This window comes from Anomaloglossus baeobatrachus, chromosome 3 (assembly GCF_048569485.1).
Source record: "Anomaloglossus baeobatrachus isolate aAnoBae1 chromosome 3, aAnoBae1.hap1, whole genome shotgun sequence".
Classification (NCBI taxonomy): Eukaryota; Metazoa; Chordata; class Amphibia; order Anura; family Aromobatidae; genus Anomaloglossus; species Anomaloglossus baeobatrachus.
Window position 1 is genome coordinate 436,701,957 of NC_134355.1, and position 22,872 is coordinate 436,724,828.

The following is a 22,872-nucleotide window of genomic DNA, read 5'->3' on the forward strand; positions in this document are numbered from 1 at the left end:
CACGATCAGTGTTTGCAGCGTTTTGGATGTACCATATTTTCGCTGAGTCCAAAACCCTGCGATGTACAGTACAAGCACAGTGGATCTAGAAATCTCCTGCCCGCTGTGCGTATACGGCCCACAGCGAACACTGACCTGCGGTGCAGCTTTCCAAGCCGCAAGCATGTCTATTGTTTGCTGCGGATTAGCAGGCGTCCTCCGTCGGGAGAACACAAGCAAAAGACAGCAATGCCCCGAACCCTGATCGTGGGTTCGAGCAACTGCGATCTCCTGTGGAGGAAACTCATGGACCCGCCGCGTCCAGGGCGCAGCGGGTTACTGATCATGGGCACGTATCCTAAGGCTGGCATGTGCCAGCGTGTAACTGGTGCAGAGGTGCATGACATGCAACTAACTAACCAACCATATGGCCATGTAACATGAAGCTTTGGACAAAAATTGACAGGCATAGGTTACATGATTACTGAAAGTATGGGAATTTTCATTCAGGTATACCTACAGCACAGTATAATAGTAATATACTAATATTGCAGTATTAGAGAAAAAGAGCAATCAGGGGTGAATGCCTTAGAATGGCAAAAGACTAATTCAGCTGATGAGTCTTCGTGCCAGTCCAGCATCGGTGCAGCCGCAGGTCTACTCCCTCTGCACAGCAGTGATGACATGCCTGACTGTGATCTCTGCAAGCAATAATTGCCCTCAACGGCCTAATGCCGTGGTCATTCTGCTGCACTTTCCTGTATAGTGGGCCATCACAGAATAACCCCACATAAAATGTTTAGGCGTGTTTTTTTTTTTACCTTGAGGCCATGTTGCTGTTCGGCTATAGATTGGCACACATCCGATTCTTCTGCTGGCGGTATAGTGCTGATGTATCCGTTTGGTGGTCCACTTAGACGCTATGTGGAATGAGCCTTACCCCTTCTTTATAACTTGCTGCTTCTTATTTATTATGTGGTTTATGAATAGTCACATTGTGTATTAAGATGAGCTGTTCCTTGCTTTAGCTCCTGCCAATCCCAGATTCAATGCCTATTTCACCAGATGATGGAGAACATGCTGATATCTATAAGTTGCGAATTCGTGTTCGTGGCAATTTAGAATGGGCACCCCCACGACCACAGATCATCTTCAATATTCACACAGCTCCTACGTATGTGACAAATTGTAGATTTCCTGGAAAGTGGCGGGGGGGGGGGGGGATCTTGTGCTCTGTGCCATCGCTTATATCTGGTTTTCTTCTACCAGGAAAAAAGTGTCAGTCACAAAGCAGAATTACAGATGTGCTGGTTGCGGCATTAGAATTGAGCCTGGTAAGTGGGTTTTTGGTTGGGTTTTCTGTTCCACCTCAATCAAATATGACATTTCTAGAAAATTTTGAAGGACCCTTACACATTAGACTAATTTCAGACAACATTGACTGATTCGGCCAAAAGTCTCTGTATGGTAGCATCAGCATAGTGAAGGTTGGGGGGATGTCAATCAGGAATGTCCGATTTTGGACTGCTGATTGTGTTCTCCTGGAAGTAAACCACTGGGCCGACATGTGAATTAATGGCTTTCTTTGTCGCTCCATTGGGAGACCCAGACAATTGGGTGTATAGCTTCTGCCTCCGGAGGCCACACAAAGTATTACACTTTAAAAAGTGTAACCCCTCCCCTCTGCCTATACACCCCCCCGTGCATCACAGGCTCCTCAGTTTTTATGCTTTGTGTTGAAGGAGGCACACATTCACTCATGCTCCCATTTTAGTCAGCAGCAGCTGCTGATTGTATCGGATGGAAGAAAAGAGGGCCCCTAACAGGGCTCCCGGCATGCTCCCTTCTCACCCCACTGAGTCGGCGGTGTTGTTAAGGTTGAGGTACCCATTGCGGGTACAAAGGCTGGAGCCACATGCCGTTTTCCTTCCCCATCCCTTAGGGGCTCTGGGAGAAGTGGGATCCTAACCGGTCATCCAGGCACTGGGCCCGGGCTCCCTCCGCAGCCCCTGGGGGATTCTGACGGACAGGAGACTGAGTATCATCAGGGACAGGGCCCTGCATCTACAGGTACTCTGTGTCCCCTTGGGGACGGTGCATGGAGCACTTTGGCCTCAGACGCTGCAGCGGCTGCTGTGTTGGTATGACGACCGAGACTACCGCGCCGACCGCGCCTGCTTGCCGGCCGCGGTTTTAAATTTAGTCCCCGGCTTTTGCGGCCTAGTGCCTTAAACTCCCGCCCCCGGGCCTGCCAGTCAGGGGTAAGGGCGGGACGGTCGGCTTGACGCCGACAGTGAGGGCTGGAGCACACTTTAGGTGTCCTCCCCCCCTCACTTATCACTCTGGGGCACCAGATTCCCGCACTTTTTTAGTTACGCCCACAGCTCCCTCCTCCCCTGTGAACGCCGGCAGCCATGTTTTAAACACATTCTGCCGGTGGAGGACTTCTGGCTGCAGCTCTGGGAGACCCGAGGCTGGGAATCTGGTGGCCACACACCGCTTGAGCGGTCGGTAAGCCACACCGGTCACCCGGTGCTGGTCCCCCTGGGGTGCCGAACTGTATATATATATATATATATATATATATATATATATATATATATATATATATATATATATATATATATATATATATATTATATTTGTATACATTTTCTCGGTTCGGCTGTACTATTAGCTTTTGACTATATACCCTCAGTGTTCACTCTCCTGAGAGACAACAGCATGTCGTTAACAAGGAGCAAGGGTGCCAAGACACAGGGTTATTTTGCAACCTGTACCTCTTGTGCGGCTATGCTACCTGCAGGTTCCACCTACCCTCACTGTGAGCAATGCTCGGACCCTGTGGCACTCGCTCAGCCGGAGCCTCGGGCACTGGTGGGACCCTCGGCCCAGGTAGAACCGCCGGCTTCCCCTGTCCAGGTGGCAGGGACAGAGTTTGCAGTTTTAGCTGAGAAACTCTGAGTCACTTTCACAATCCATGGCTCAGTCTATGGACAAATGGTCTGCTAAGATTCTAGAGGCCTTGCAGTCCAGACCGGCCCTTACACAGGCCCCGGGCACTGCGGGATCGCCCCCAGGTCCCTCTCGGTCTGCGACGAAGCGTGCTCCTGGGGTGGCCTCTAGTTATTACGTGGAGGACTCCGGCACGGACCGCAGTCCCAGACCGGCTAAGCGGGCTCGCTTAGAATCTTCCCCGAATTCATCACGCTGTTCGGGGTCTCAGCTTGAGGACTCTCTGGAGGATGAGGCGGAGGTCGCAGCCCAGGACTCTGACCCTGACGTTGCTCTCAATCTTGATACACCTGAAGGGGACGCCATAGTAAATGATCTTATAGCGTCCATCAACCAGGTGCTAGATCTTTCTCCTCCAACTCCACTTGTAGAGGAGTCGGCTTCACAGCAGGAGAAACACCAGTTTAGGTTTCCCAAACGTACTCTGAGTGCTTTCTTCGATCACTCTAACTTCAGAGATGCTGTCCAGAAGCACAGAGCTTTTCCGGACAAGCGCTTTACTAAGCGCCTTAATGACACACGTTACCCCTTCCCCTCTGACGTAGTTAAGGGTTGGGCTCAATGTCCCAAGGTGGATCCTCCAGTCTCTAGACTGGCGGCTAGATCCGTAGTAGCAGTGGCTGACGGTTCATCGCTCAAAGATGCCACGGACAGGCAGATAGAGCTCCTAATGAAATCCATCTATGAAGCCATAGGCGCGTCCTTTGCCCCAGCCTTTGCAGCAGTGTGGGCACTCCATGCTATCTCAGCTTGTCTGTCTGAGATTAATCCGGTCACCCGTACCTCTGCTCCGCAAGTAGCGTCTTTGACTTCTCAGGCGTCGGTATTTTCATCCTACGCCATGAATGCTGTCCTGGACTCGGCTAGCCGTACAGCGGTAGCATCCGCCAATTCGGTGGCAGTCCGCAGGGCCATGTGGCTACGTGAATGGAAGGCAGACTCTGCTTCCAAGAAGTTCTTGACCGGTTTGCCTTTTCCTGGCGACCGATTGTTTGGCGAGCAATTGGATGAAATTATTAAGCAATCCAAGGGAAAGGACTCGTCCTTACCCCAGCCCAAACCAAAGAGACCTCAGCAACGGAAAATTTCAAGCGAGGTTTCGGTCCTTTCGCCCCTCAGCCAGATCCCAATCCTCCTCGTCCAACAGGCCACAGAAGAGCCAGAGGAACTCTTCTGCATGGCGGTCTAAGTCACGTCCTCCAAAGACCGCCGGAGGCACCGTCTCCAAGGCGGCCTCCTCATGACTTTCGGCCTCCCCAAACCGCATCCTCGGTCGGTGGCAGGCTCTCCCGCTTTTGCGACGCCTGGTGGCCACATGTCCAAGACCGATGGGTGAGAGACATTCTGTCTCACGGTTACAGGATAGAGTTCAGCTCTCGTCCTCCGATTCGTTTCTTCAGAACATCTCCGCCCCCCGAGCGAACCGTTGCACTTTTTCAGGCGGTGGACACTCTGAAGACAGAAGGAGTTGTGATCCCCGTTCCCCTTCAGGAACGTGGTCGCGGTTTTTACTCCAACCTGTTCGTGGTGCCAAAAAAGGACGGTTCATTCCGTCCCGTTTTGGACCTCAAATTGCTCAACAGACATGTGAGAACCAGGCGGTTTCGCATGGAATCCCTCCGCTCTGTCATCGCTTCAATGTCCCAAGGAGACTTCCTAGCATCAATCGACATCAGGGATGCCTATCTCCATGTGCCGATCGCACCAGAGCATCAACGCTTCCTGCGTTTCGCCATTGGGGACGAACACCTTCAGTTTGTGGCACTGCCTTTCGGCCTGGCGACAGCCCCACGGGTCTTCACCAAGGTCATGGCATCCGTTGTGGCAGTCCTACACTCTCAGGGCCACTCGGTGATCCCGTACTTAGACGATCTCCTAGTCAAGGCACCCTCCCGGGTGGCATGTCAACACAGTCTGACCGTTGCTCTGGAGACTCTCCAGAGGTTCGGGTGGATCATCAATTTCCCAAAGTCAAAATTGACTCCGACCCAATCACTGACTTACCTCGGGATGGAGTTTCATACTCTCTCAGCGATAGTCAAGCTACCGCTGGACAAACAGCGTTCGCTGCAAACAGGGGTGCAATCTCTCCTTCGGGCCCAGTCACACCCCTTGAGGCGCCTCATGCACTTCCTAGGGAAGATGGTGGCAGCAATGGAGGCAGTTCCCTTTGCGCAGTTGCATCTGCGTCCACTCCAATGGGACATTCTCCGCAAATGGGACAGGAGGTCGACGTCCCTAGACAGGAACGTCTCTCTTTCTCTGGCAGCCAAGACCTCTCTTCAGTGGTGGCTTCTTCCCACTTCTCTGTCGAAGGGAAAATCTTTCCTGCCCCCATCCTGGGCTGTGGTCACGACGGACGCGAGTCTGTCAGGTTGGGGAGTGGTTTTTCTCCACCACAAGGCTCAGGGAACCTGGACTCCGACAGAGTCCTCCCTTCAGATCAATGTTCTGGAGATAAGGGCAGTGTATCTAGCCCTAAAGGCGTTCCATCGGTGGCTGGAGGGCAGGCAGATCCGCATACAGTCGGACAACGCCACGGCGGTCGCGTACATCAACCACCAGGGCGGCACTCGCAGTCGTCAAGCCTTCCAAGAAGTTCGGCGGATTCTGCTGTGGGCGGAGGCCACAGCCTCCACCATCTCCGCGGTTCACATCCCGGGCGTAGAAAACTGGGAAGCAGACTTTCTCAGTCGCCAGGGCATGGACGCAGGGGAATGGTCTCTTCACCCAGACGTGTTTCAAGAGATCTGTTGCCGCTGGGGAACGCCGGACGTCGATCTCATGGCGTCTCGGCACAACAACAAAGTCCCGGCATTCATGGCATGGTCTCAGGATCACAGAGCTCTGGCGGCGGACGCCTTAGTTCAGGATTGGTCGCAGTTTCGACTGCCTTATGTATTTCCCCCTCTGGCAATGCTGCCCAGAGTGTTGCGCAAGATCAGGTCCGACTGCCGCCGCGCCATCCTCGTCGCTCCAGACTGGCCGAGGAGGTCGTGGTACCCGGACCTGTGGCACCTCACGGTGGGTCAACCGTGGGCGCTCCCAGACCGGCCAGACTTGCTGTCTCAAGGGCCATTTTTCCATCTGAATTCTGCGGCCCTCAACCTGACTGTGTGGCCATTGAGTCCTGGCTCCTAGCGTCCTCAGGGTTATCTCAAGAGGTCATTGCCACTATGAGACAGGCCAGGAAACCAACGTCCGCCAAGATCTATCACAGGGCTTGGAGGATCTTCTTAGCCTGGTGCTCTGATAAGGGGTTTACCCCTGGCCGTTTGCCTAAACCCACTTTTCTTTCTTTCCTTCCTTCAATCCGGAATGGACAAGGGTTTGTCTCTCGGCTCTCTCAAGGGACAAGTATCGGCGCTTTCCGTGTTTTTTCAAAAGCGTCTAGCCAGGCTTCCGCAGGTCCACACGTTCCTGCAGGGAGTTTGCCACATAGTCCCACCTTACAAGCGGCCGCTGGAACCCTGGGATCTCAACAGGGTTCTACGGGCTCTTCAGAAACCACCTTTTGAGCCGATGCGGGATGTCTCTCTATCACGTCTTTCGCAGAAGGTGGCATTTCTAGTGGCAGTTACATCACTCCGAAGAGTGTCAGAGCTTGCAGCGCTGTCATGCAAAGCCCCCTTCCTGGTTTTTCACCAGGATAAGGTGGTTCTGCGTCCGGTCCCGGACTTTCTCCCTAAGGTGGTGTCCCCTTTTCATCTCAATCAGGATATCTCCTTACCTTCATTTTGCCCTCATCCAATTCACCAATGTGAAAAGGATTTGCATTTGTTAGATCTAGTGAGAGCACTCCGGATCTACGTGTCTCGCACGGCACCACTGCGCCGTTCTGAAGCGCTCTTTGTCCTTGTCGCTGGCCAGCGTAAGGGGTCGCAGGCTTCCAAGTCAACCTTGGCTCGGTGGATCAAGGAACCGATTTTGGAAGCCTACCGTTCTTCTGGGCTTCCGATTCCTTCAGGGCTGAAAGCCCATCCTACCAGAGCCGTAGGGGCGTCTTGGGCATTGAGGCACCGGGCTACGGCTCAGCAGGTGTGTCAGGCGGCCACCTGGTCTAGTCTGCACACTTTCACGAAACACTATCAGGTGCATACCTATGCTTCCGCAGATGCCAGTCTAGGTAGGCGAGTCCTTCAGGCGGCGGTTGCCCACCTGTAAGAGGGGGCCGTTGTCGGCTCTTTTTATCGGGGTATTCTTTACCCACCCAGGGACTGCTTTTGGATGTCCCAATTGTCTGGGTCTCCCAATGGAGCGACAAAGAAGAAGGGAATTTTGTTTACTTACCGTAAATTCCTTTTCTTCTAGCTCCTATTGGGAGACCCAGCACCCGCCCCTGTTCCCTTCGGGCTGTTTGTTCTTTTGTGTACACATGTTGTTCATGTTGAATTGTTCTTTTGGTTCATGGTTCAGTTCTCCGAACATCCTTCGGATTGAATTTACCTTAGACCAATTTATAAGTTTACTCCTTCCTGCTTTTGCACCAAAACTGAGGAGCCCGTGATGCACGGGGGGGTGTATAGGCAGAGGGGAGGGGTTACACTTTTTAAAGTGTAATACTTTGTGTGGCCTCCGGAGGCAGAAGCTATACACCCAATTGTCTGGGTCTCCCAATAGGAGCTAGAAGAAAAGGAATTTACGGTAAGTAAACAAAATTCCCTTCTTCTCATAGAAAACACAAGAGTGCTCGGCAGAATGAACACTCTTGTGTATGGGGTAGTTGATTGATGGCCAAACAATCGGCTGATACTTTGTTCTCCTGACAATGTGAATGGCCGTCACTAGAAACCTTTTATCAGTGCTTCTGTTAGGGTACCGTCACACTTTAGCAACGCTCCAGCGATCCCACCAGCGATCTGACCTGGTTAGGATCGCTGGGGCGTCGCTACATGGTCGCTGGTGAGCTGTCAATCAGGCAGATCTCACCAGCGACCAGTGACCAGCCACCAGCGACACGTGGAAGCGATGCTGCGCTTGGTAACTAAGGTAAATATCGGGTAACCATACGCTTGGTTACCCGATATTTACCTTGGTTACCAGCGCACACCGCTTAGCGCTGGCTCCCTGTACTCCTAGCCAGAGTACACATCGGGTTAATAAGCAAACCGCTTTGCTTATTTACCCGATGTGTACTCTGGCTACGTGTGCAGGGAGCAGGGAGCCGGCACTGGCAGCCTGAGAGCGGCGGACGCTAGTAACCGAGGTAAATATCGGGTAACCAGAGCCCTTCGCTTGGTTACCCGATATTTACCTTGGTTACAGCTTACCGCAGGCTGCCAGACGCCGGCTCCCTGCACATTCAGATCGTTACTCTCTTGCTGTCAAACACAGCGATGTGTGCTTCACAGCGGGAGAGCAACGTCCAAAAAATGAACCAGCACTGTGTGTAACGAGCAGCGATCTCACAGCAGGGGCCAGATCGCTGCTCAGTGTCACACAAAGCGAGATCGCTAATGAGGTCACTGGTGCGTCACAAAAACCGTGACTCAGCAGCGATCTCACTAGCGATCTCGCTATGTGAGAAGTACCCCTTAGTCCCATGAAGGTCATATAGTGTGACTGTGTACATGCCTTTATATCTTACATAGCCAGTATTCTGAAGGGCTCAATCTAATCATCTGTATTGTTGCCAACAGATTACATTAAAAGGCTCCGGTACTGTGAGTACCTGGGTAAGTATTTCTGCCAGTGTTGCCATGAGAATGCCCAGTCTGTTATCCCTGGCAGAATTTTACGGAAATGGGACTTCAGCAGATATTATGTCAGTAACTTCTCCAAAGACCTTCTGACCAAGATCTGGAGCGACCCACTCTTTAACCTGCATGATATCAACAATGCAATGTACAAGAAGGTGAAGGCTTTGGAGCAAGTCCGGGTAGGTGGCAGTTGTTTGTAAACCGAATCATTACCCCAGGGGCAATTTCCCCATCCGTATTTAATAAGGTTTTTATTGGTTTGTTTACAGCTATTACGAATACAACTGGTTCACCTGAAAAACATGTTTAAAACATGTAGACTGGCCAAAGGGTGAGTCAAAAATTATGTTTCCCCCCTCTATGAAGCTACAGTGGGTAAAAAAAAGTACCGTATATGCCGGCGTATAAGATGACTGGGCGTATAAGACGACCCCCAACTTCTGCCCTAAAAATATAGAATTTGGGATATACTCACTGTATAAGACTACCCCGCTCCCAAATGAAAAAAAGTCTGCTTTGATTGCAACATGTTAATTTTAATTCCGCGAGAGCCGTACAATATGTTTTTAAAGGGCCATTGACAGATCAATCGCTCCAATGTTCACTTAGTACAGCAAGGAATGCTCCTCCCTGCTGTATAAAGCCACAACTGGACTGAAACAATGGTACTACACTCTGCTACAAACAGACACACACAACTCTGCTACAAACAGACAAACACACACAACTCTGCTACAAACAGACAAACACACACAACTCTGCTACAAACAGACAAACACACACAACTCTGCTACATACAGACAAACACACACAACTCTGCTACATACAGACAAACACACACAACTCTGCTACATACAGACAAACACACACAACTCTGCTACATACAGACAAACACATACAACTCTGCTACATACAGACAAACACATACAACTCTGCTACATACAGACAAACACATACAACTCTGCTACATACAAACACACACAACTCTGCTACATACAGACAAACACACACAACTCTGCTACATACAGACAAACACACACAACTCTGCTACATACAGACAAACACATACAACTCTGCTACATACAGACAAACACATACAACTCTGCTACATACAGACAAACACACACAACTCTGCTACATACAGACAAACACACACAACTCTGCTACATACAGAAAAACACATACAACTCTGCTACATACAGACAAACACACACAACTCTGCTACATACAGACAAACACATACAACTCTGCTACATACAGACAAACACATACAACTCTGCTACATACAGACAAATACACACAACTCTGCTGCTCTGTGGGGCCTGCACCCGCGGCTCGGCGGGGGTGGGGATTGGCAGGGCATACATCTGGGGGGTTAGAAGCAGTTCACCGGGGCCCATAATGGGGAGGCGGGGAGGGCATTTACCCGATTAGGTCACGGTGGAGAGGGGGCCCACACAGCGCCGGACAGAAGCTCGCCTCCTTCATCTGTGGGACTGAGAAGGCGGTAGCTCCGCCCACAGATGAAATTCAAAACAGGATGTCTGCGCGCCTTAAAGAGACGGCGCCACAGATTGCTGCCGAGGACTGCGGTCCCCGGAACTCGGCCGGGGGCAGCAGAACTATAAAGGCGAGTGGGCCCCGGCCAAGGGACAGGAGAACTGACGAGGCCGAGTGGGCCCCGGCATTTGCCCATAAACAGGTAGGAGCCCTGTCTGCGAGCCAGATACGGTCATCAAAAGAGCCATATCTGGCTCGCGACCCATAGGTTCCCGACCCCTGCTGTATGATATATACCGTATTTTTCGCTTTATAAGACGCACCCCCAAATTTGGTGAAGGAAAAGAGAATTTTTTTTTTAATGTTAAATGGTATCCATCTTATAATGCCAGTGTCCCTCTAACAAATCATATAGGGTATATGTCCCTCATAGCCCCCCATCCTAAAATTAGCCCCCTTAATCTGGATATGGCCCCCTTATATTGAATATAGCCCCCTTGTGATGGCACACGTTCCCCTGTGCTGCCTATGGTCCCCTATGGATTGCACACGTTCCCGTGTTAGATAACGCCCCCATGCTGCTGCCCATGGCCCCTATAGATCGCACAAGTCCCCCTGTGTTAGATATCGCCTCCATAGTGCTGCCCATGGCCCCTATAGATCGCACAAGTCCCCCTGTGTTAGATATCGCCCCCATAGTGCTGCCCATGGCTCTTATATAGATCGCACAAGTTCCCCTGTGTTAGATATCGCCCCCATAGTGCTGCCCATGGTCCCTATAGATCGCACAAGTCCCCCTGTGTTAGATATCGCCCCCATAGTGCTGCCCATGGCCCCTATATAGATCGCACAAGTCCCCCTGTGTTAGATATCGCCCCCATAGTGCTACCCATGGCCCCTATATAGATCGCACAAGTCCCCCTGTGTTAGATATCGCCCCCATAGTGCTGCCCATGGTCCCTATAGATCGCACAAGTCCCCCTGTGTTAGATATCGCCCCCATAGTGCTGCCCATGGCCCCTATATAGATCGCACAAGTCCCCCTGTGTTAGATATCGCCCCCATAGTGCTGCCCATGGTCCCTATAGATCGCACAAGTCCCCCTGTGTTAGATATCGCCCCCATAGTGCTGCCCATGGCCCCTATATAGATCGCACAAGTCCCCCTGTGTTAGATATCGCCCCCATAGTGCTGCCCATGGCCTCTATATAGATCGCACAAGTCCCCCTGTGTTAGACATCGCCCCCATAGTGCTGCCCATGGCCCCTATAGATCGCACAAGTCCCCCTGTGTCAGATATGGCCCCTAGGCTGCTGCCCAAAGTAAAATAAAACCCTCTTTCCTTATCTCCTCCAGCGCTGAGCTGAGCTCCCTCCTGTCTGGCTCCGTGCTTCTGTTCTTCCACTTCCTGGTTCTCAGTGCGGTCATGTGATCGGCACAGCAGGCTGAGCTCTCTGCCTGATCACAGTGGAAGCAGGGACACGGGGAGAAACGCTGCAGGGGTAAGTAAAGCTTTTTTATTTTAGAATGAGCAGCAGCCTGGGGGCCAAATCTAACACAGGGGTGGGCATGTGCGATCACACTGGGACGCAGGCTCATATAATATGCACCGCTGCCCCAGCCCCTCACTGCGTGCGATTTCAGCACCATTGGAGATGGACAGCGGCTGTGCATATTATATGAGCGGGTGCAGGAGATCAAAGGCTGCAGCCCGCAGCGTTCCCCTGTGCTCCAGAGCTGCTGCCCCCACCTCCCCTGGACGCTGCAGTGTACATATATATATATACACCCCCCCCCCGTATATCCGGCGTATAAGACGACCCCCCACTGTAGCCATTATTTTAAGGGGGTAAAAAGTCGTCTTATACGCCAGTATATACGGTATTTAGTCAGACACCAATTGTGCAACTTCTCTCACTTAAAAAGATGAGAGAGGCCTGTAATTGACATCATAGGTGACCACAACTATGAGAGACAAAATGAGAAAACAAATCCAGAAAATCACCACGTCTAATTTTGTAAGGATTTTTTTTTTGTGCAAATTATGGTGGAAAATAAGTATTTGGTCAATAACAAAAGTTCATCTCAATATTTTGTTATATTTCCTTTAGCAATGACAGGTCAAACGTTTTCGGTAAGTCTTCACAAGGTTGGTACACACTGTTGGTGGTATGTTGGCCCATTCCTACATGCAGATCTCCTCTAGAGCAGTGATGTTTTGGGCCTGTCGCTGGACAACACGGACTTTCAACTCCCTCCAAAGGTTTTCTATGGGGTTGAGATCTGGAGACTGGCTATGCCACTCCAGGACCTTCCCATGCTTTTTACGAAGCCACTCCTTCGTTGTCCTGGTGGTGTGCTTGTGATCATTATGCTGAAAGACCCAGCCACGTTTCATCTTCAATACCCTTGCTGATGGAAGGAGGTTTGTACTCAAAATCTCACGATACATGGCCCCATTCATTCTTTCATGTACACAGATCAGGTCCCTTTGCAGAGAAACTGTCCCAAAGCATAATGTTGCAACCCATGCTTCACAGTAGGTAAAGTGTTCTTTAGATGCAACTCGGCATTCTGTGTCCTCCAAACACGATGAGTTGTGTTTCTACCAAACAGTTCTACTTTGGATTCATCAGACCATATGATATTCCCCAAGACTCTTCTGGATAATCCAAATGCTTTGTAGCAAACTTCAGATGGGCCCAGACATGTACTGGCTTAAGCAGGGGAACTCGTCTGGCACTGCAGGATCTGAGTCCCTGGCGGCGTAGTGTGTTACTGATGGTAGCGTTTGTTACGGTGGTCCCAGCTCTATGCAGGTCATTCACTAGGGGCCCCCCCCCCCCCGTGTCGTTTTTGGATTTTTGCTCACCGTTCTTGTGATCTTTTTGATCCCATGGGGTGCGATCTTGCGTGGAGCTCCAGATCAAGGGAGATTATCAGTGGTCTTGTATGTCTTCCTTTTTCTTATTATTGTTCCCATAGTTGATTTCATCACACCAAGCTGCTTGCCTATTGCAGATTCAGTCTTCCCAGCCTGGTGCAGCGCTACAATTTTGTTTCTGGTGTCCTTCGACAGCTCGTTGTGTTCACCATAGTGGAGATTAGAGTGTGACTGTTTGAGGTTGTGGTCAGGTGACTTTTAGACTATGTGCCCACGCTGCGGAAAATTTGCAGAATTTGCCGCGATTGTTTTGCGGAAATTCCGCGGATTTTTCAAAAATTCGCAGTACAGCGAGTCCCCAGCCCTTTCTATGGCATTTGGGAACTGCTGTGCCCATGCTATGGTTTTTTCCGCAATGGAAATAATGCGAAATTCCCTGCGGAAAAATCTGCAGCATGTCAATTATTCCTGTGGATTTCTCCGCAGGGTCCTATACTTACCTGCCTTGATAGAAGACACCGGAGTCGCTTTGTCGGGTGCAGACTAGAGCGCAGTGAAGCCAGGAACAGGAGGTGGGCGGGACTGCACGAGCTACGATCATGTGACAGCCGGAGCTAGTTCAGGCCCGCCCACCTTCTCCTACACAGTGCAGACAGACACAGCCGGAAACTGAAGTGCTGCGTGATGGAGGTAAGTATGACTGCCCAGATCACTCAGCACTTGTTCTGCATTGAGGATGCAGTGCTGAAGCCATGGTACTGTATCCTCAATACAGAATGGCCGCAGCATATCTGCAGGACATTGCGCAATACAACCACAGCATGAAAACAGACAAAGTTGTGTTGCAGTTTTCTGGGAGCTCCTGCAGAATGTCCTGCAGATATAACCGCAGGACACTGTCCCCGTGGGCACATAGCTTTATACTAATAACAAGTTCAAACTGGTGCCATTACTACAGGTAATGAGTGGAGAACAGAGAAGCCTCTTAAAGAAGAAGTTACAGGTCTGTGAGAGGCAGAAATCTTGCAAGTTTTTAGGCGATTAAATATTTATTTCTTTATCGTTCCTATGGGAGACCCAGACAATGGGTGTTTAGCTTCTGCCTCCGGAGGACACACAAAGTAGTACACTTAAAAGTGTAGCTCCTCCCTCTGAGCTTATACACCCCCTGGAGAACCAGATCTAGCCAGTTTATCGCTTTGTGTTCAGGAGGCATACATCCACACATGCATTCTCATCTGATTTTTGATTTTTGGAAAGAGTTTGAAGAAAAGCGGGTCCAAGTCTGGACCCCCGGCATGTCCCTTCTCACCCCACTGTGTCGGCGGTGTTGTTAAGGTTGATTCCAAGGCTGGAGCCTTACATGCCGCGCTCCTTCACCATCCCTCCTGGGCTCTGGCTTGAAGTGGGAGCCAGCACGGTTCTCCATGCTTGGCAGGAGACCGGTCTCCATCCGCAGCCCTTCAGGATCCTGCTGGACCGGAGCACTCATCCCCAGGGACTTGGAACCCTGCGTCTCAGCAAGCTAAGTACCTGAGACGTTTATAGATTGGGGGTCCCTGTACTTTATTGTTGTGGGAGAGTGTGCTGATTGTGTTTTATCACATTTCCGGCGGGTTCTCTGGCTGTCGCCTGAGAACCGCGCCGATGGTGCCTGCGCGCCGGCCGCACCGCTAGTTTCGGTTTCTCTGCCCTCGCATGTCATTCATGCAGAGGGACAGGCTCGGCTCCGCCCGGCGGCCTTTCTGCACAGGGGAGGGACACTCCTCACTGCAGTGTATGTCCCCTCCCCTGTAGGTCTCTATGGCCCTCCAGATCCCGCTCCTTAAGCAAGTCCCGCCCCCTCTCTTCGCTCCGGTGGCCATTTTCTCAGCGTTCCCCCTGCGATCAGTCATTGCAGCGCTGGTCTGCAGCATCCCTGCTGAGGTGCTTGGGGTCCGGGCTTCGGGATCTGGAGGGCACACAACACCGCTCCAGCGGTCTGGTAAGCCACAACCTCTGGTTGTGGACCTCTGTATATACTCTCTGGGGGTCATTCTCTAGCAGAGCCCCCACTCACACGAGGAGCAAGGCTCCAAAGCTGTATTCAGTATGCACTGCATGTAAGCTCCTACTGCCTGAACCGAGCACCTATCCACATTGTGATGCCTGCTCTAACCTGACGGTGCCTCAGCCTGGCGTCTCACTCCCAGTGGTCTCTCAGGCTGCTCCTGCTCCTGTAGCTGAAACCCCGGCTTGGGTAGAATCCTTTTCTAGGTCTATCTCCCAGTCCTTTGCTGAGTCCATGGGACGTCTGTCCAAGACTTTGCTCAATATGCATCAGCCCCCTTCACAGGCTGCCTCTGCTGCTAGGGGTCTCTCAGGAACGGAGCTCACAGAGGATTCATCATCTGGTCCCAGACCCCGTCCTTCTAAGAAGAGACACAGGGGTCCCTCTCCTTTCTCGTCCCGCGGCTCTGATTCAGGAGCTGATTCGCAGGACGAGGAGGATGCCTTTACTGGGGGCTCGGAGGCTAACTCCATATACTCCATTGATCTGTCCGAAAGTGACTCAGATGTTAGTGATTTGATTGCGTCCATTAATTCTGTACTGGATCTCAATCCGCCAGTATCAGAGGAACAACCCTCTCTGGCAGAAAAGCACCAGTTTACCTCGCCTAAAAGGGCAAAGAGTGTGTTCTTTAACCACTCCAGTTTTCAGGCCGCTGTGACCAAGCCCAGGGCCTGTCCTGACAAACGCTTCCCAAAGCTTGGTTCTGATGACCGTTTTCCCTTTCCACCTGAGGTGGTCAAGGAGTGGGCTCATTCCCCAAAGGTAGACCCCCCGGTGTCTAGACTCTCAGCCCGGACCGTTGTATCGGTGGCTGATGGCACCTCTCTTAAGGATTCCACTGACCGCCAGATTGACTTTCTGGCCAAATCTGTATATGAAGCGGCAGGGGCCTCGTTCTCCCCGACTTTTGCAGCAGTGTGGGCTCTCAAAGCCATCTCTGCTTCTCTAGAGGGGATGCATTCCCTCGCCAGGGAATCTATGCCCGAAATGGTTACCTTAACTTCCCAAGCTTCAGCTTTTTCATCCTATGCCATGTCTGCCATGCTGGAGGCTTCTCACCGCACTGCGGTGGCTTCGGCTAATTCCCTCGCTATCTGCAGGATCTTGTGACTTCGAGAGTGGAAGGCAGATGCTTCTTCAAAGAAGTACCTTGCTGGACTCCCTTTTGCTGGGTCCCGGCTGTTCGGTGAACAGCTGGATGAAATTATTAAGGAAGCTACTGGCGGGAAGAGTACTTCCATGCCACAAACCAAAACCAGGAAACCTGTCCAGGGCAGGAATCAGTCGAGGTTTCGTTCCTTTCGTTCCTCCAACTGGTCGTCTTCTAAGCCCTCGGCCTAGTCCACTAACTCAGCCAAGGACCAGAAATCCAACTGGCGCCCAAAAGCGCGTCCACAAAAGACCGCAGGAGGTGCTGCCGCCAAGGCAGCATCCTCGTGACTATCTGCCCGCTCCAGCAACATCCTTAGTCGGTGGCAGGCTCTCCCACTTTGGCGACGCGTGGTTTCAACACGTCTCCGATCAGTGGGTGCGGGATATCATCTCCCACGGCTACAGGATAGAATTCTCTTCCAGCCCGCCAAACAGATTTTTTCTGTCAACTCCCCCCTGCTCCAAGGCTGCCGCCTTCTCTCAGGCCGTGGCATCCTTGCAGGCCAACGGAATAATTGTGCCGGTTCCCGCCCGGGAACAGTTCAGAGGTTTCTACTCAAATCTCTTCCTAGTCCCCAAAAAGGACGGTTCCTTCCGGCCCATCCTGGATCTCAAGCTTCTCAACAAGCATGTTCAGGTGCGGCATTTTCGCATGGAGTCTCTGCGATCAGTCATTGCCTCAATGACCCAAGGGGGGATTTCCTGGCATCCATCGACATCAGAGATGCCTATCTGCATGTGCCAATTGCAGTTTCACACCAGCGTTGGCTACGTTTTGCAATCGGAGAGGAACATTTCCAATTCGTGGCTCTCCCCTTCGGGTTAGCCACGGCCCCTCGGGTATTCACCAAGGTCATGGCAGCAGTGATTGCGGTTCTGCACCTCCAGGGGTTGGCAGTGATTCCTTACCTGGACGACCTTCTAGTCAAGGCTTCATCCAGCGCAGACTGTCAGCGGAGTGTCTCGCTCACTCTTGCCACTCTAGCCCAATTCGGGTGGCTTGTCAATCTTCCCAAATCCACTCTGACTCCGACCCAGAGTCTCACGTACCTAGGGATGCAGTTCGAGACTCTGCCGGCACTTGTGAAGTTGCCCTTAGTCAAACAGCAGTCCCTCCAACTGGCGGTGCGCTCTCTGCTGAGGCCCCGCCGTTATTCCCTCAGACGTCTGATGCAGGTGCTGGGTCAGATGGTGGCATCAATGGAGGCTGTTCCCTTCGCCCAGTTCCATCTGCGTCCCCTGCAGCTGGACATTCTCCGCTGTTGGGACAAGCGGCCTTCCTCCTTCCACAGGTTAGTGGCTCTGTCGCCACAGACCAGGAGTTCTCTTCAGTGGTGGCTTCGGCCCCTCTCTCTGTCTCATGGGCGCTCCTTTCTGGCCCCGTCCTGGGTGATCCTCACCACGGATGCCAGTCTTTCCGGCTGGGGAGCGGTATGTCTCCACCACCGAGCGCAAGGCACTTGGACTCCGTCCGAGTCAGCCCTTTCGATCAATGTGCTGGAAACCAGAGCCGTGCTTCTGGCTCTCCTAGCTTTTCACCACCTGTTGGCGGGCAAGCACATCCGAGTACAGTCAGACAACGCGACAGCGGTTGCCTACATCAATCACCAAGGCGGGACACGCAGCCGCCTGGCAATGTTGGAGGTACAACGCATCCTTCAATGGGCGGAGGACTCCAAGTCCACCATATCCGCAGTCCACATTCCAGGCGTGGAAAACTGGGAGGCAGATTATCTCAGCCGTCAAACCGTGGACAGTGGCGAGTGGTCCCTGCATCCGGCAGTTTTTCAGTCAATCTGCCGCAAATGGGGAACTCCGGACGTGGACCTAATGGCATCCCGTCACAACAACAAAGTTCCCGTTTACGTGACTCGCTCCCACGATCCTCAGGCATTCGCCGCGGACGCTCTGGTTCAAGACTGGTCCCAGTTTCGTCTGTCCTATGTGTTTCCCCCTCTAGCTCTCTTGCCCAGAGTCCTGCGCAAGATCAGAATGGAGAGCCGTCGAGTCATCCTCATTGCTCCGGACTGGCCCAGGCGAGCTTGGTACCCAGACCTGCTCCATCTGTCCGTAGAGGTGCCTTGGCATCTTCCGGACCGTCCAGACCTTCTCTCACAAGGTCCGTTTTTCCGCCAGAATTCTGCGGCTCTCAGATTGACGGCATGGCTCTTGAGTCCTGAATCTTGATGGCTTCTGGTATCCCTCCTGAAGTCATGACCACTATGACTCGGGCCCGTAAGTCTTCCTCCGCCAAGATCTATCACAGGACTTGGAAAATTTTCCTGTCCTGGTGTCGCTCTTCCGGCCATCCTCCTTGGCCTTTTTCCTTGCCGACCCTTCTGTCCTTTCTACAGTCCGGTGTGCAGCTGGGACTGTCCCTCAACTCTCTCAAGGGACAAGTCTCGGCTCTGTCAGTACTGTTCCAGCGGCGTATCGCCCGGCTGGCTCAGGTCCGCACCTTCATGCAGGGCGCGTCTCACATCATTCCACCTTACCGGCGGCCCTTGGATCCCTGGGACCTCAATTTGGTTCTCACGGTTTTGCAGAAACCCCCCTTTGAGCCTCTTAGGGAGGTTTCCTTGTTTCGTCTTTCACAGAAAGTGGTCTTTCTAGTGGCCATAACTTCCCTCAGGAGAGTCTCCGATTTGGCTGCGCTCTCTTCGGAGTCACCTTTTTTGGTTTTTCATCAAGATAAGGTGGTTCTCCGTCCGATTCCGGACTTTCTTCCTAAGGTGGTCTCTCCTTTCCACCTTAACCAGGACATTACCCTACCTTCCTTTTGTCCGGCTCCTGTTCATCGCTTTGAAAAAGCGTTGCATACTCTGGATCTGGTGCATGCTCTCCGGATCTATGTGTCTCGCACCGCTGCTCTTAGGCGGTGCACCTCTCTTTTTGTGCTAACCACAGGTCGGCGCAAGGGCCTCTCTGCTTCTAAGCCGACCTTAGCCTGTTGGATTAGGTTGACCATTTCGGATGCCTACCAGTGTTCTCAGGTGCCTCCCCCGCCGGGGATCAAGGCACACTCGACCAGAGCTGTCGGTGCCTCTTGGGCTTTCAGGCACCAGGCTACGGCTCAACAAGTCTGTCAGGCTGCCACTTGGACTAGCCTGCATACCTTTTCAAAGCACTACCAAGTGCATGCTCATGCTTCGGCAGATGCGAGCTTGGGCAGACGCATCCTTCAGGCGGCTGTCGCCCATTTGTGAAGTTAGGCTGCGCCTACTTCTTAGTTTTTCTGTTTCTTCCCACCCATGGACTGCTTTGAGACCTCCCATTGTCTGGGTCTCCCATAGGAACGATAAAGAAAAAGAGAATTTTGTTTACTTACCGTAAATTCTTTTTCTTATAGTTCCGTATTGGGAGACCCAGCTTCCTCCCTGTTGCCTGTTGGCAATTTCTTGTTCCGCATGTTATTACCGGCTGTTGTCGTGGACAGAGTCTCCGGTTGTTCCGGTTCTTGCTCTGTTTTTACTTGTGGGTGGCTATTCTCCTTCAGCTTTTTCACTAAACTGGCTAGATCTGGTTCTCCAGGGGGTGTATAAGCTCAGAGGGAGGAGCTACACTTTTAAGTGTAGTACTTTGTGTGTCCTCCGGAGGCAGAAGCTAAACACCCATTGTCTGGGTCTCCCAATACGGAACTATAAGAAAAAGAATTTACGGTAAGTAAACAAAATTCTCTTTTTTCCACCATAACTTAAAAATAAAAAATTAATAATAATTTTGCCAAATCAGACGTGGTGATTTTCTGGATTTGTTTTCTCATTTTGTCTCTCATAGTTGTGGTCTACCTATGATGTCAGTTACAGGCCTCTCTCATCTTTTTAAGTGGGAGAACTTGCACACTTGGTGGCTGACCAAATACTTTTTTTCCCCCATTGTACCTATACTTGATATTGCAATGTCCTTGGATAGTTCATCCATACCTCCCAAGCAGCACGCTCACTGTCTTGGGGTGATAATTGACACACAACTTTCCTTTATTTCCCATATCCAATAACTCACTAATGTTACCTGTATCTTAAAAACATCTCCAGAATTCATCCTTTTCTCACCCCTGAAGCTGCCAAACCTTTACTGTTGCTCTTATTCATTCTCGTTTGGACTACTGCAACTCTCTACTGATCGGTCTCCCTCTTATCAGGTTTCTCCTCTTTAATCTGTCCTGAATGTGGCAGCCATGGTCCTATTTCTGTCCAGCTGTTTCACCAACGTCTCCACCTTGTGCCAGTCATTGCACTTGTTGCCCATCCACTAGAGTACAATACAAACGTATCTCTCTCACCCACAAAGCTGTCCACAGTTCTGCACCATCCTACATCACCTCCCTCATATTTGTCTATCTCCCTGCCTGTGCTCTCTGATCTAAGACTAACATCCTACTAAATCTGAATCTCCCATTTCCGTCTCTCTTGCTGCACCAGTTTTCGGGAGTGGACTACCCTTGACAATCCTACTAATATCTACCACCCACATTAAATGTGCATTAGAAACACATCTCTTTAGACAAGCCTATCACCTCTCTTCACTAATCTAACTCTTCCCTGTTCCCTCTTTCTAAATTTTTCTCAGAATGTGTTCCCCTCTTATTCATCTGTCTCCACATCCTCTATGCACACAGTAGCACTTGGCAGCTGTACGTAAACAGATTCTGGCTGATGATCAGATCATACAGTGAAAACCCCTATTTAACATAATGATAGGTGGACCATATATGACAAGCACTTGTTACCTGTTGTCTCCCCCTTATTTTCTTATAGATTATAAGCATGTGAGCAGGACCATCACTCGTCCTGTAACTGTTGAACTATGTATTACTTTGTAATGTCTGATATTGTTTGTACATGTCCCCGCTTAATTGTACACTGCTGTGGAATATGTTGGGGCTATATAACTAAAATTCTGTTCTTCAGCACTGAAAGCATTGACGTAAGGAAACAAATGTAATATTTTCTCTGAATCTTCCTCCTATCGCAGTATATTGGAGTCCTATGACAGTGTCCCAGGACATCTGACGGAAGACTTACAGCTCTTCTCTTTGAATGACCTTATGACCATAAAGAAGGGAGAACTGGTGCCACGACTGAAGGAGTTAGTGAGACTTGGAACGTTACATGTGGATAAATGCATGGTAAACATTTACGGCGTCTGTTTTGCTTGGTGGACATTAATAGCTAAGAATGCAATCTGACATGTTAAAGGGATTGTACATTACTTTTACATTGATGGCCCATCCTTAGGGGCACTTTGCACACTACGACATCGCAGGTGCGATGTTGGTGGGGTCAAATCGAAAGTGACGCACATCCGGCGTCGCTGTCGACATTGGAGTGTGTAAATCCTTTGATACGATTAACGAGCGCAAAATCGTCGTAATCGTATCATCGGTCATTTCCATAATTTGGAAATGACCGATGTTACGATGTTGTTCCTCGTTCCTGCGGCAGCACACATTGCTGTGTGTGAAGCTGCAGGGGCGAGGAACATCTCCTACCTGCGTCATGGCCGGCTATGCGGAAGGAGGTGGGCGGGATGTTTAAGTCCCACTCATCTCTGCCCCTCCGCTGCTATTGGCCGCTTGCCGTGTGACGCCGCACGAACCGCCCCCTTAATAAGGAGGCGGTTCGCTGGCCAGAGCGACGTCGCAGGGCAGGTGAGTGCATGTGAAGCTGCCGTAGCGATAATGTTCGCTACGGCAGCTATCACCATGATATCGCAGCTGCGATGGGGGCGGGGACTATCGCGCTCGGCATCGCAGCATCGGCTTGCGATGTCGTAGTGTGCAAAGTGCCCCTTAGGTTAGATCATCAATGTCTGATCGGCTGGGGTCCGACAACCGGCAACTCCGACAATTGGCTGCTCTCTGTGGCGGCGGCTGCAGCAGGAGTCCGTTACTGCTCAGTTTCAGAGCTTGCCGTCTTATGATAGTGCCCGGGTACTGCACATCTGCCTCCTATTGATTTGAATAATAGGCGGATATGCAGCATCCGGCCCCGGCTTCAATTAGTTGACGCGGCAGCTTCGGGACTGAGCATTTCTGGACACCTGCTGTCGCCGGCATCAAAAACAGCTAACCGGCAGGGGTGCCGCGTGTTGGACCCCGGCCGATCAGACATTGACTTATCCTAAGGATAGACCAATAATGTAAAAGTAGTGGACAACCCCTTTTAAATGACCATGATTGGTACATATTTGCCCAGCAGCGTTCTTTTAATTATTTGTTTAATACAGGCAGACTGCATTTAAGGGGGTTGTCCAGTTTTCTAATTCAAGTCTGCAGCCACACTGTCATTGCAGGCTTACAAATCCTGACAGTGTGTTGTGCGCATGTGCGCACGCGGTCAGGATTCACTTGTATTGCCAGTGATGGCAGGTGGTCCTGTGATCACAAGTATGTGATTTGCTTACTTCCAGTCACATTCCGACTAGACGCATCTGGTTATTCTCATTACAAGTGAATTGAGAGAAGCCGAGCATGTCTAGTTGGCACGTGACTCCATGTATGAAAATCGCAGCATAGCAATCACATGGCTGCCCGCTCTCACCAGTAATTGAATGCTGACAGCATGCCCACCACACGCTGTTGGGATTCA

General features: G+C 51.2%; 1 protein-coding gene across 5 annotated transcripts in view; it reads left to right on the forward strand.

The window, feature by feature from the left end:
* The window catches only part of RUBCN (rubicon autophagy regulator), a 112,273-nt gene that overhangs the window by 82,005 nt on the left and 7,396 nt on the right, over window positions 1-22,872 (forward strand). For all 5 annotated transcript variants that reach the window (XM_075340425.1, XM_075340427.1, XM_075340428.1 and 2 more), the window contains 5 exons: window positions 1,008-1,153; window positions 1,249-1,313; window positions 8,634-8,872; window positions 8,963-9,024; window positions 21,257-21,410. In XM_075340425.1, coding sequence (XP_075196540.1) covers window positions 1,008-1,153; window positions 1,249-1,313; window positions 8,634-8,872; window positions 8,963-9,024; window positions 21,257-21,410 — 666 coding nt within the window. The remainder of the gene's footprint in view (window positions 1-1,007; window positions 1,154-1,248; window positions 1,314-8,633; window positions 8,873-8,962; window positions 9,025-21,256; window positions 21,411-22,872) is intronic.